The sequence below is a fragment of the Rhinopithecus bieti genome, unplaced genomic scaffold (assembly GCF_001698545.2).
Source record: "Rhinopithecus bieti isolate Rb0 unplaced genomic scaffold, ASM169854v2 scaffold_49762, whole genome shotgun sequence".
In the NCBI taxonomy this organism is placed as follows: domain Eukaryota; kingdom Metazoa; phylum Chordata; class Mammalia; order Primates; family Cercopithecidae; genus Rhinopithecus; species Rhinopithecus bieti.
This window is the reverse complement of record NW_016819845.1, coordinates 360,889-375,658: the sequence shown is the minus strand read 5'-3', so window position 1 is coordinate 375,658 and position 14,770 is coordinate 360,889. Positions and strand designations below refer to the sequence as shown.

At 47.7% G+C, this 14,770-nt stretch overlaps 1 protein-coding gene across 2 annotated transcripts in view; it reads left to right on the top strand.

Moving 5' to 3' along the window:
- SH3PXD2B (SH3 and PX domains 2B) overlaps positions 1-14,770 on the top strand; it is a 118,270-nt gene that overhangs the window by 67,349 nt on the left and 36,151 nt on the right. For both annotated transcript variants that reach the window (XM_017859288.1, XM_017859287.1), the window contains exons 5-6: positions 1,665-1,756; positions 9,973-9,998. In XM_017859288.1, the coding sequence (XP_017714777.1) occupies positions 1,665-1,756; positions 9,973-9,998 (118 nt within the window). The remainder of the gene's footprint in view (positions 1-1,664; positions 1,757-9,972; positions 9,999-14,770) is intronic.

Sequence of the window (14,770 nt, the reverse complement as noted above, 5' to 3'; positions counted from 1 at the left end):
GGAAGGAAGGAAGGAAGGAAGGAAGGAAGGAAGGAAATGCAAGGCACATCTCTTGAACTGCTTGGGTGGCTTGGCTGCCAGAATTATCTGTGCAATTCATGTGTATGCACATGTGTTCTCTGCACATGTGTGTGCAACAAAATGTATGTATGAACCACCTGAACCACCCTCAGATCTACATCCTCATCACCCTGTTCCAGGGCCTGGGCCAAAGGAGGCTTCAGTAAATATTTGTTAAACCAAGCTGTTTATTCATGATGGCCATGTCTGAGTTTCAAATCCTTTAATGAGCAGATTGTACTCTGCACTGCTCTTGTATTTGGCACAGAAACTAGTGCAGTGCTGGGCACAAAGAAAATGCTCATTGAATCATTGACTGAATACCTGTTAGTAGATAAACCAGCTTTGTGGAGGGCAACTTTGTGCCCACCACCTACCCTCTGTCCAACCTATAGCCACTTGAGGCTCCATGACACAGCCAGTGAGTCACTGGGGCAGATTAATGTGGAATTTGGCCAGTGGAAGATCTATCTCAACCGCTCATTAACTTAGAGACTTTGAACCTCTATCCAAATCATAAAAGTCCCTTCACTTTAATGCTTCAGATTCGTGAGTTAAGACACGTATGTGAGCATGTTGGAAATAACCTTAAGATTCACCAGTAGACGACTTGAATAAAGTATGACACAGCTGTACAAAATCCAATATCCAGTATAGGTGATGTTATAGAAGAATAATGAAATGAGCCAGCTGCAGTGGCTCAACACCTGTAATCCCAGCACTTTGGGAGGCTGAAGTGGGTGGATCACTTGAGGCCGGGAGCTCGAGACCAGCCTGGCTGACATGCCGAAACCCCGTCTCACTAAAAATACAAAAAAAAGAAAAAAAAAATTAGCCAGGCATGGTACCACATGCCTATAATCCCAGCTGCTCAGGAGGCCAGGGCACAAAAATTCCTTAAACCCAGGAGGCAGAGGTTGTGGTGAGCCAAGATTGCACCACTGCACTCCAGCCTGGGTGACAGAGCAAGATCCTGTCTCAACGTAAATAAGAATAATGAAATGGCATGAAGGTGACAATTTATAGTTAAGTGAAAGCATCGGTTTACAAAATAGCATGTACAGTATGGTGTGATTTTTGCCTGAATATGTACCTATTACTTGAACAAATATGCCTATAATATATGCATGTATGTCATACATTTTGTGTGTGTGTGTGTATGTGTTGTTTCCCAAACCAGCAGCATCACCAGGAAACTTTTTTTAGAGATGGACATTCAGCCCCCTCCACAGAACTACTGAATCAGAAACTCGGGTGGGGATCCATGATCTGTGTTTTAATAAGCCCTCCAAGTGACTCTGGTGCCTTCCTGAGTTTGAGAGCCACTGGTGGTGTATGGCATTCCTAACACCCCCTCCTTCCTTTGCTTTTTGGTTGTGTGTGTGTGTGTGTGTGTGTGTGTGTGTGTGTGTGTTTGTTTGAGACAGTCTCTGTGTCGCCCAGGCTGGAGTGCAGTGGCGCGATCTCAGCTCACTGCAACCTCTGCCTCCCAGGTTCAAACAATTCTCTTGCCTCAGCCTCCTGAGTAGCTGGGATTACAAGCACATGCCACCGTGCCCAGCCCCCTCTCCTCCTTTGCACTCACCTGCGTCTCTCTTCTCCAGGCCCTCATCCAGCTGCCCCCCTACATCTCTCAGTGTGATGAGGTGCTGCAGTTCTTTGAGACAAGACCTGAGGACCTGAATCCCCCCAAAGAGTAAGTGCGTTTGTGGGTTTCCCTAGATGGAGCTCCACAGACCTCCCTCCTGCCAGTCCAGCCACCTCCAAATAAAGCAAAGTGCAGCCGACAGTGGGTTTCGTCGGCTGAACCCCTGTGAGACCACACTTCACTTAGCCTTCAGAGGTGCTGTAAGTGGGTAGTGATCGTCCGATTTGACAGGTGAAGGAAACTGGCCGAGTGCCACTCCTGTCATCCCGTAATACTCTGCACCTGCCCACAGCATTTAGTGAGGTGTGTCGGAACTGGGCAGACTGAGCCCACGAGGCAGGGGCTGAGCTGCAGATTCATCTGGCTTCTGTCTGCAGAGGTGGGTGTGCTCAGGAACTGTCAGGGATGTGAATGCGGGAGCAACCCAAACCAACGAAGACCCCACTGCCAGTGAGCAACGGGGCCAGGATTTCATCCTGACCAGCCAGGCTCCGAAGCGCTCCAAAATGCCCACCATAGCCCTGCCTCCCTGTCACTTCTCCCTGCAGTGGGCAGGCCGCTTGCCCAGATGCCTGTCGCTACAGAGCCGGCAGCCCCAGCCACACAGTGCACACCACGTAAAACCCAAGCACCGCCTGCCTACCTGCACTTACGCACCAACACCCTGGCCAGCCCAGGTGCTTTGGGGAAAGCAGGTGGGGATCTGGCTAATGGAGAAATAGCAGTGGGGAAAAGAGACCAGCCCAAGGTGCTGGGATTGTCCTGGGGTCACAGGAGCAAGAGCCGGCAGAGTTTGGGGTCCATCTGGGCTCATTCGAGAAGGTCTGAAAAGGACCAGCCAGGCTCTATTCCAAAAGTAGATGCTGCCACTCTTGGCACTGCGTTCACTGGATGCCCCAGGCAGCAGCCGTAACCAAGGCTGAGTTTGCCAAGCAGCCAGCGTGGAGGGAGTATGCTGAGCACTGTACGTGTATCAAGAGAGAAACACATGCTCCTTTTTGGAAGTGATCTGCTGGAGTCACAAAATTTTTTTAAATAGACTTGTGAGGAGAAAGCATCGAAGTGTTCTAACAAGTGAAGTCAGGCCATTTATATTTATACACACACACAGCGACCTCCAAAATGGAGTTCACAGACCTCCAAGTGCACCACTCAGGACTGATGGTTTGCTAGCACGCAGTTGAGTAGACCTAAGTCTCTGCGATAAATATATTCCAATATGCACCGTTTCCTGTGATGAGCACAGAGTGAGTAAATACAGCTTCTCATAGTGAGTGCACAGAAGCGCGTGGTTTTGGAGTCAAGGGAGACATTCTGTAAGAGGCAACAGTAAACCTTTGAATCAGATGTCACAAGGGAATGCTTTACCAACACGGAAGCCAAGACACGGTTTCATAAATTTAAAAATAATCATAAAGATACAGAATAATATAAATCTGATAATTTGGGGTGTTTAGCTCATGCTGGCTAATGTTTTTGTTCTTAGTGTCTTTGGCGTTGGTGTCTGGTAAGCATTTCCCAGTTTGTATCGCCATCATGAAATATGGGGAAATATTCTCAAAGCACCTTTGTCTACAGTCCTCCCAAGCTTGCAGGACTGAACTGCCATTCAGGCTCATAGCCTCTGGCTTCAATTATAATTTCTACACAAGGTAAATCAAAGGATACAGAACTTATTGTGTTCCCTTTCCACTTCATTTTCTCACAAAACTGCCCAGTAAAAACTGTCATTCCCTCACGCCTGTAATCCCAGCACTTTGGGAGACTGAGGTGGGAGGATTGCTTGAGCTCAGAAGTTCGAGACCAGCCTGAGCAACACAGTGAGACCCTGTCTCTACTAAAAATCAAAAAAAATTTTTTTGATTGTGGTACATGCCTGTAGTCCCAGATACTCAGGAAACTGAGATGGGAGAATTGCTCGGGCCAAGGAGGTTGCAGCTGCAGTGAGCAGTGATCGTTACTACTGCACTCCAGCCTGGGCGACAGAGGGAGACTCTGTCTCAGAAACAAAAAACCCGTCATTCCTCTCTTACAGATGAGGAAGCTGAGGTTCAGAATAATAAAAGGGACTTTTAACAAAATAGTAATGAAAGAGAGGCACAGTTTGGAAGAGGTGAAGGTGAATTTTCCCCAGGTCAGCCTAAGTCTGAACCTAAGCTCAGTCCCACACAAGAGGCTTACTTGATAGAAAAGAGCCCGAGTTTGCAATCTAGTACACCCAGGTTCGAATCCCGCCTCTGCCACTCCTGGCTGTGTGGCTATGCGCCTCCCTCACTTTGCTTCTGGGCTTCTACTTGCTCTATTGTGAAATGGGAGTAGCTGTACTTCTTAGGGTAATGGTGAGGACTGAGTGACTGCCACAGGGAAAAATTCTAAGACCTTGCCAGCTGCTCAGGAAGTGGTGGCTCTTGCTAGTTCCCCTCTTGGAATGTCCAGACATTGCTGTCTTTATTCCAGCGCCGTCTCTTAAGAGTTCATCAAGATGCCCAGCCTGATATACCCTCAGCAGGGAAACTTGCCTGACTACTGTCTTAGTCTGTTCCACCTGCTATGACAAAAATACCACAGACTGGGTGGCTTAACAACAAAAATGTATTTCTCACTTTCTGGAGGCTAGAAATCCAAGATCAAGGTGCCAGCTATTTCAGTGCCTGGTGAAGGCCACTTCCTGGTTTGCAGATGTGTCCCCATGTGGAGGGGAGAGAGAGAGAGAGAGTTCTCATGTCTCTTCTTTTTTTTTTTTTCTTTTAAGTTTTTGTAGAGACAGGGTCTGGCTATGTTGCCCAGGCGGGTCTGAAACTCCCAGGCTCAAGCGATCCTCTTACCTTCATGTTTCTTCTCATAAAGGTGCTAATCCCATTCTGGGGGCTCCACCTTTATGACCTAATTACCCCCCAAAGGTTCCATCTCCAAGCACCATCACACTGGGGGTCAGGGTTTCAACATACGAATTCAGTTTATAGGAGCCACTTTCAAGCCGGGTGAGCTTTGGCAGGTTTTTCCGCCCCTTGCTTCCATCTCCTCTTATGTGAGATGGGGCGATGACACCTCCCTCACAGCATTGCTTGGGGAATCAAATGAGAGGCTGTAGAGAAAATCACTTGGGTCGTGCTCTGCAGACCTTATTGCCCAAGGGCAGAGGAAGCAGCAGGCATCAGACAGCAGCCATGAGGGTAGTATTGACATTGGTGTGCGTTCCTTGGGCCCCTGAATTCAACGATAGCCAGATTTTCTTCTACTTTATCTCAGTGTCCTAGAGACTTTAACTTTGGGGAGTATCATGGACCACTTAGAGAATCCAACTTTAACTTTGGAGAGCATCATAGACCACTTAGAGATTCCAGCTGTAACTTTGGGGAGCGTCATGGACCACTTAGAGATTCCAACAAAAGCTTTCTTCCCTCTTCCTGGAGGAGCACCTGCAGTTTCAGGAGGTCCTCATGGGTGCAGAATCCTGTACATGGACCTGAGGTGAAGAAGCCCCGCCCTGGCGGCCCTTCCCAGTGTTAGTGCTGCGATTGCTTTGGCCTCTCCCTGGCGAGGGTGGTTGCAGTGGCCCCAGCCTCTGAGCAAGCATCAGATCAACTTAGACACACAGAGGGGAGAGGGCCAGGCCAGGGGCAGCTGCTGTGCTTGGGAGGAGTCTGGTCATCTTCATTCAAGGAGAGACACTTGGGGACACGGGGTGTAAGCCAGCCCTCGAGAGGAGGTGGGAAGTCCCGGAGGCTGCATGGTGGCTTTGTGACACTCTCTGTCTTCCTCTCTTTGGTGGCAGAGGCAGCCCCCCTAGCTTGCTGTCTTGGGCTTGTAGAAATAGTGCAGGACAGGAGTTCTCAGTGCCCTTGCATCCAGCCAAGGGCACTGGCATTGTTCATTCATTCATCAGCCAGATAGGGAGGGCCTGCTGACTCCCACAGTGGTGGAAAAGCTGCGTGAACATCTGGGTACACAGGCACCCATGCATCCACAAATAGAACAGCCACTAAAAATACAAAACACAGCCTAGACTGTACCAAAGAAAGCACCAGGTAACAGCTGAGATAAGCTAGCAAGCATCATGCTGGAGTATATGTATGTGGTTCTGAGAGCCTTCCTGGAAAGAAAGGGAAGGTTCAAATATCTTTGTCCCTTCCCAGCTGTGTGACCCTGGACAAATGACTTGCCTTCTCTGAGCTACCCTGGCTCACAGCTCGGTTGTGAGGACTGAGCAAGATCCTACCCATAGAGGATGGTGTCTGGCACAGGGCAAGTGCTTACCTCATGATGTCTTCCTTGCTTTAAGCCAGGATTTGAAAAGGAAGGAAGGTGGTGAGGTTGCCAAGGGCCCAAGGGATGGTTCCGGGGCCACAGCAGGCAGTCTCAGCTGGGCCCTGGTTGTTGGTTTAGGGATAGTGAACTTGAGGGTTATACCCAGTGGGGTTGGTCTGTTGGTCAGGATCCCGAAGGTCAACCCATGTTAGGGCTTGAGATGGACTTTGGGGGTCTTTCCCAGCCAACTGGTGCTATTGGAGGAGGGTTTTGGCCACCGTGAGTAGGAAAACTTGGGAACACCCCAAGCATATCACACCCAGATGACCCACCTGCTTGAGCAAACGCATGCTGTGGCTGCCTGAACCCAAGAGCCCCCTGCCGTCCCCACTCCCGTGCTCTGGCTGGGACAGTGGAAGCAGGGGCGCGTGGCTCAGTAGGAGCCCCGGACTTAAACCCAGACCACAGCTCAGGTCGCAGGCCTGGATGGCAGCTCTGGCAGCTGGTGCTTTCTGTAGAAGCAGGCTGGTGGAACCTTCGTTACTGCATCTTGATGCAGCAGCTAAGAGGGGAACTTTGGTCACTAGACAGTCCAGGTGGTGGTCAGGAGAGTGGGCTCCAGCCAGACTTCTGGGTTCCAGTCCCGGGCCTGGTACCTCACCTTTCTGGGCCTCAGTATCTTCATCGGCAAAATGGAGTAACCCTCAAAGGGATGTATGAGGACGCAGTGAGTCAGTCCAAGTGTAGCTTTCTGACCAGGACCCAGTGAGTGCCAGTGAAGGTGAGCCAGGACATTCCACTCTGACCCTCACCCTTCTCTGCATGGGCGCTGTGAAGGTCAACCTCAGTGATGTTATCCCTGGAGGGAGGACATCACTACCGGCCCAACCCAACCTGGCCAGACTCTGCTACGCCTCCCAGACATACAGGAGAACTGTAGTCCCTGGCTCTAGGGCTTGGCTTAGCTCCCTCCCTGCTCTCTCCCAGGTTGCTCTGAAGCATTATTACATGGTGGTTAAAAACCCGGACATTGAATAGACATTTCTCGAAAGAAAATGCACAAATAGCCAATAAGCATATGAGAAGATACTTGCATCATTATCCATCAGGAAATGCAAATCCAAGCTACAGTGAAATATCATTAGATCTAATTCACACCTGCTAGAATGGCTGTAATCAGGAAGATAGATAGATCAGGCATGGTGGCTCATACCTGTAATCCCAGCACTTTGGGAGGCCGAAGCGGGCAGATCACCTGAGGTCAGGAGTTCAAGACCAGCCTGGCCAACATAGCAAAACCCCGTCTCTACTGAAAATACAAAAATTAGCGTGGTGGCGGGTGCCTGTAATCCCAGCTACATGGGAGGCTGAGGCAGGAGAATCGTTTGAACCTGGGAGGCAGAGATTGCAGTGAGCCGAGATCACGCCACTGCACTCCAGCCTGGGTGACAGAGCGAGACTCCACCTCAAAAAAAAAAGAAGATATATAATAAGTATTGTCAAGGATATGAAGAAGTTGGAACCTTCATACGTTGCTGGTGGGATATAAAATGATGCAGTTGCTGTGGACATCTGCGTGGCACTTCCTTAAAAAGTTAAACCTGGAGTTACCATATGACCTAGCAATTCCTCTCTTAGGTATATAACCAAGAGAAATAAAACACATGTCCGTACAAAAACTTGTACACAGATGTTCACAGAAACATTTTTCAAAATAGCCAAAGAGTGGAAACAACCCAAATGTCCAGCGACTCAGTAATGGGTAAACAAATTGTGGTTTATCCACACAATGGAATATTACTTAGCAACAAAAAGGAATGAAGTACTGATACATGACACAACATGGATGAACCTCAAAGACCCTATGCCAAATGAAAGAAGCCGGCCACAAAAGGCCACACACTATATGATTCCGTTTATATGAAACATCCAGAACAGGCGAATCGTTAGAGAAAGCAAGCAGATTTGTGGTTGCCAAGGGCTGGAGGACGGGGAATGGGAAGTGACTAATGACGGGTGTAGGGCTTCTTTTTGGAGTGATGAAAGTGAATTGGAATTAGTGGTGATAGTTGGATAACCTTGTGAATATACTAAAAACCAGTAAATTGTGTATCTTTTTTTTTTTTTTTTTTTGAGACGGAGTCTCGCTCTGTTGCCCGGGCTGGAGTGCAGTGGCCGGATCTCAGGTCACTGCAAGCTCCGCCTCCCGGGTTTACGCCATTCTCCTGCCTCAGCCTCCCGAGTAGCTGGGACTACAGGCGCCCGCCACCTCGCCCGGCTAGTTTTTTGTATTTTTTAGTAGATACGGGGTTTCACCATGTTAGCCAGGATGGTCTCGATCTCCTGACCTCGTGATCCGCCCGCCTCGGCCTCCCAAAGTGCTGGGATTACAGGCTTGAGCCACTGCGCCCGGCCAATTGTATATCTTTAAAGGATGAGTTTTTGTTTGTTTGTTTTGTTTTGTTTTTGACAGAGTCTCACTCTGTCTCCCAGGCTGGAGTGCAGTGGCACCATCTCGGCTCACTGCAGCCTCCACCTCCCAGGTTCAAGCAATTCTCCTGCCTCAGCCTCCTGAGTAGCTGAGATTACAGGTGCCTGCCACCACACCTAGCTCATTTTTGTATTTTTAAATAGAGATGGGGTTTCACCATGTTGGCCAGGCTGGTCTCCAATTCCTGACCTCAGGTGATCCGCCCACCCCAGGCCTCCCAAAGTGCTGGGATTACAGGCATGAGCCACCGCTTCAGGCCTAAAGGATGAGTTTTATGGTTTGTCAATTATATCTCAGTTTTTTTAAAGTTAGTTGGATCTGGGTTCAAATTCTAGCTGTGCAGCCTTGAGCAAATGACTTAGCCTCTCTGTTTCTCGTCTGTAAAATGGGAATAAGAATAATACTTATTCCCTATGATCATTGTGAGTATTGAATGAGTGAACTACAAGTGCCTAGCAGGGTGCCGGCACTGGGTCTAGTACCATTTAATAATACTAGCTAATGCTACTGTTGCCACAATGTCCATCCCAACCCAACCACTGCAAACTTTATTAGTCTTGAGATAACTTACTTTAAAGTGCTTTGTAAGCCCTAATTTGTAATGCTGCGTTTGTGATACAGTTGCTTTCCCCACCCCCCGGCCCCCGGCCCCCCAAGATGGAGTCTTGCTCTGTCACCCAGGCTAGAGTGCAGGCGCACGAGCTTGGCTCACTGCACCTCCACCTCCCAGGTTCAATTGATTCTTCTGTCTCAGCTTCCCGAGTAGCTGGGACCACAGGTGTGTGTCACTACACCCAGCTAATTTTTGTATTTTTAGTAGAGATGGGGTCTCACCATGCTGGCCAGGCTGGTCTTGAACTCCTGACCTCAGATGATCCACCCACCTCAGCCTCCCAAAGTGCTGAGATTACAGGCGTGAAGCACCATGCCTGGCTGATACAGTTGCATGTATAAACTCTGACATGGTCGACGAATGTAAGGGAGTCCCTATTCATTATTTCCTGTGAATTCTAGCCCCATAGTAGTGTCTCCCCTGTCACCACTAGGAAGGTGCACTGTGTTCACTGCTATCCAAACTTCTGCCCAGTTTTAATGTGTTCCTTGTACACTTACTGCCAAGCACTTTCTGCCCCATGTTTATGGCTTAGGGGACCCCAAGAAATGGGGCAGGGACCTCTGCTGTGCCTGACGAGGTAGGCATCAGGCTCAGTGCAGTGTGAGGACCTAACTCCTATTTTCAAACTGTGCAACCCCCTTCAGCTCCTCCCCAGGGCTTCCAGTCTACAAATAAATGGCGACGCTGGTCCCCAGGGCACCGGAGCACTTATCAGGCAAAGGGGGAAAATTAAGAGAAATTATTTCTCTTTGAAGAAGTCAGGGTCCCTCTAGTTGGCCTGGATTTTATTCATTCACTGATGATGTTGTAGGGGATGGAGAATCGCAGTTTCCTAGCAGAATAACTCATGTCAATACATGACAAGTACTGACTCATTACTCTTTCCCACCCCCTTTCTTTCCTGTACAGGGAGCACATTGGGAAAAAGAAATCTGGTAAGAATATTTTCTGTTTTCTTCTCTTCTCTTCAGTTTTCAGCAAACCCCAGCTGAGCACCTACTGTGTGCCAGGCCCTGGGTTCCATGCTGAGGATACAGTGATGTAGGGTGGTTGAATTGGTAGATAGATGGATGGATGGATGGATGGATGGATGGATGGATGGATGCTTGATTGATTGGTTGATACCCCATCCCATTTCCCAGAAATATTATTTGAGGTTGTTTCATCCAATATACCAAAAAACTGCCAAGTGGTTGAGACTTGGAGTCTTCCCCAGAGAATGCCTTCATGGAGAAGGGGAGGCAGACTTCTTCCTAGCCATGCTATCGGGAGTTAAATGCCTTTGTTCCACTTCATACAGAGCAACGTGGTAGCTGAGAGCTAAGAACATTCTTCTCAGGTTGTGATAAGGGATTGGAAAGTAGGGACCCTGGGTCTTGATGAAGGATCAGGAGCTTTCCATAGAGTGAAGGGCATCCCAGGCTGAGGGGATGGCCAGGCACAGGCTGGGAGGCAGGAATATGCAGTAGGTTTGGGCCGTATCCATTTGACATCCTCAGCACCAGGCCCCAGCCCTTTGTGGGCAATGACAGAGGCAGTGTCAAGCGATTCCCATCCCTATTGCCATTGTCCCCGAAGTACATTATATCCCCTCCTAATAATCTTTCCATTTCCTGGATGACACAACTCTTCTCTCAGAAGCAATTATGGAGAAAGAGAAGGTGGGAAATAGGGTATGCACAGAGGAATGATTGAGCGCTCCCCTGGGGTTTATACGTTTATGTAAACAGTGGCCCAACTTTTTCTTCCTGCCACCCGAGATCATCCTCCACATCTGCAAAGGCCCGGCCCAGACCTCACCTGGAGCCAGTGTGGGCTTCAGAACTTCCAGAATCCAGGGCTCTTTAATTTCCTAGGATGGCAGGAGGTTTGAAGGGGTTGATGAGGATCAGGGGTGCAAGCAGAGATCCTAGAAGTGAAAAGGATGCCCCTCTCATGGGCCTCAGTTTCCTCATCTGTAAAATGGGGTTGATCATAGCAATCTGCCTTGTGGGATTATTATAGGATTTATAATCATATTTGTGAGGCACCTAGAACAGTGCCTGGCACATTGTCAGTAATGTATGTTTGATGCTGTTTTTATTACTACTACTACTGTTACTTAGAGTTCATGGGTGTCCCTGACCAGCAGTAGTGTATTAGTTCATTCTCACACTGCTGTAAAGAAATACCTGTGACTGGATGATTTGTAAAGAAAAGAGGTTTAATTGGTTCATGGTTCTGCAGGCTTTACAGGAAGTACAGTGGCTTCTGCTCAGCTTCTGGGGAGGCCTCCGGGAGCTTTCCATCATGGTGGAAGGCAAAGGCGGAGCAAGCGGTTCTTACATGGCAGGAGCAGGACCGAGAGAGAGGGGCGGTGCTACACACTTTTAAACAACCAGATCTCCTGAGAACTCCATCTCAAGACAGCACCAAAGGGATGGTGCTGAACCATTTATGAAGGACCCACCCCCATGATCCAATCACCTCCCACCAACCCCCACTTCCAACATTGGGGATTACAATTCAACATGAGATTTGGGTGGGGACACAGATCCAAACCATATCAAGTAGAAATTCCAAATTCACAAGCTCCAGTACCTTTGCTGCCCCTGGGTACAGCCCTGTGGTCAACTTCACAGGCCCCGCAGTCATTCTCTCTGCCTCAAGGAATGGCGTCGGGAATTAACTTCAGCCTTTTCCCAACCAGTTCATTTATAGCTCCTCTTTCTAGTTTAATAGGTACTGGCCAGAGCCGTGGCATCCTGCTAAAGCTGCAAATAGTTCCAGAGCCCCAGGGATAATTATATGTTTCTTAGAAAAGAGCAGAGAGAAGAGGAGCTGCCACTCTTGGGCTGGCAGAGTTTCTGGTTTCGAGTGTGCAGAGACTTTCCCTAGAAGGAATGAGTGTGGGAGGGTAGAGAAGAGAGGAAAGAGACAGCTCTGGTTTGTGACAAACACAAATGTCCAGTCGGAATGGGCTTGATGAGGGGATTTGTCTGGAAAAGGGAGAAAAAGCTCTAATTTGTGGTGACTGCTGTTACATCATTCACCTGAAATGATGGGGATGGATTTATTTATAGTTCAACTGGTTGGAAAATAGCATCTTTCTTCATTCAAACTAGGAACCCAAGCTGGGATTAGCCTTATATCTTATGTGACCTTTGAACACTTCCTTTATTTTAGAATCAGCCTTTTGGATTGAATTTTAAAGGGATCTAACATTGACAGACTAACTCCTGAGATTTCTCCACCAAAACTCTGCGTTGGAGAAGGCTTATCTGCCTCTGGCATTTCCCAGTCATGACTGGCTGGCTGGCTCCTATAGACTTTGGCTAATGTGGTCTCAAATTCTGCTCATCCTGCAGAAAATGAATCTTCTCACTAAAAGTCAAGAGATCATCTGATTATTTGAGGAGCATATTTCTTCCTGATTTTTTTAACCTTTACTTAAAAGCATTCTTTGTTTACTGACTCTTTCAGCAAGATCGACAGTATAGTGAATTTTGGAAGGAAAATCCCACTTTGCCCTTCATATTAAAATTCAAGACATGTCATCATGAAAAAAAATATATGCCCAAACAGAAAACTTCTGTGGTAGATTAGGCACTGTACATCTTGAGAATATTTTATAACACTTAAAAATCACCCTTCCAATGTCAGACTTTCCTCTTTCTCATCCCCTCTTCTCTCATATTTCCTGCTGGGCCACAAAAGTGATAATCCTTGCTTAGGAATCCTTTGATTTCACACTTGGCAACTCCTGGAATTTAGCTTTAGTTGCCTGCCTCAACATTTAGACATTGCAATTATTATGGCATTATAAAGCTTGGCTGCAATATCACCCTCCACCAGTAGGTGTCTTCACTTAACAACTAAACGGCCTGAAGCCTAATTTGAGACTCCTGGTAGATCAAATGAATGAACTTTTTTTCATCAGTTTCAGTAAGTTGAGTGCTCTGAATGAAATGAAGCAACTTACTCTGAAAGAATTGGTGCTGAAAAAGCAACTCCATGCATTCTCTGAACCACTTCATGGCAGAGAACTACAGTCTAAGTTACTGCCATGGAAAAACGTCAAGGAGATTGTAGTCTTGGACCTGGCCCCAGAGCAAGTCTTGGAGAAAGTGCCAGCCCTGAGCCCTGTGCCAGTCCTTGGTGTGCTCCAGCCAACCCAGAGTCCCAGCCCAGAGCTCTCTGCCCTCCTCATTTCCTGGCTCTCTGTCTTGCTTATAGCAAATCTCATGATTCCTTGGTTCTGTCATTCTGTCACTGCTCATAGTTTTGCCAAATCCCATTGGCAGACTGGTTAGGAGAGCTAGTGCAGAAATGCCCAGCACATTCATCAGAGTCCTGAAAATTGTATGTGGTGCAACTATGCCACCATCAGGTGTTAAAACTGGGTGGCAAAAGTTGGGCTTTTTGGACAGAGTAACCTGACTTAACTGCATCTTCACTTAACTGAAGCCCTTTTTCTGCTTACAAGCAAGAAGGAGTCATCTTTATAAGATTATAAACTTATAAGGATGTCTGGAGCCTTGCATAGAGGAGGAAGGATTTCTAGAAGTCTTCATTTATCCTTTGTTCATTCACCCCACAAATGTCTATTGTACACCTGTGCTGGATGCTGAATGAACAAGACAGGTGCAGTTATTCATTCAATATTTATTTAATGTATAATTAATTTATAATTTATTTAAGCACCTACTAGGTGCTTAATAAATATTAAATGAGTAACTTTATCTGTACCTGGTAGTGCTCTAGGTCCCAAGGTGGAAACCATTCTCACGGTCAGGTAGAAAAGACACCTGTATAAACAAAATGAAATGTGAAGGAAGGCATTTGAATGCTCCCTGAGGTAGGAAGTCATTAAAGCTGAGGGGGGCGGGCTTTGGGGTTTTTTTGTTTGTTTGTTTGTTTTTTGAGACGAAGGCTTACTCTGTTGCCCAAGCTGGAGTGCAGTGGCACGATCTCAGCTCCCTGCAACCTCCACCTCCCAGATTCAAGCAATTCTCCTGCCTTAGCTTCCTGAGTACCTGGGATTACAGGCACACGCCACCATGCCCGGCTAATTTTTGCATTTTTAGTAGAGATGGAATTTCACTATGTTGGCCAGGCTGGTCTCAAACTCCTGACCTTCTGATCCACCTGCCTTGGCCTCCCAGATTGCTGGGATTACAGGCACCTGGCAGAGCTGAGTTTTAAACTGTTCCTTCCTTCATTCAGACACTTATTGAGCCCTAGTAAGAAGCCATCCGTGTTCTAGGCCAGGGATTGACAAACTGTCTCCAAAGGGTCAGATGGTGAATATGTTAGCCTCTATAGGCCACATATAGTCTCTGTCACCACTACTGCCAATAATAACAATAATTCTTTCTCATTTTCTCCTTCCTCTTCTCCTTCTTCTTTACAGCTCTTAAAAAATATAAAAACATTCAGCCAGGCGTGGTGGCTTACACCTGTAATCCCAGCAGTTTGGGAGGCCGAGGCGGGCAGATCACCTGAGGTCAGGAGTTCGAGACCAGCCTGGCCAACATGGCGAAACCCTGTCTCCACTAAAAATATAAAAATTAGCCGGGCCTGGTGGTGCATGCCTGTAATCCCAGCTACTCAGGAGGCTGAGGCAGAATTGCCTGAACCCAGGAGGCGGAGGTTGCAGTGAACCGAGATTGCGCCATTGTACTCCAGCCTGGGCGACAAGAGTAAAACTCCACCTCAAAAATATATA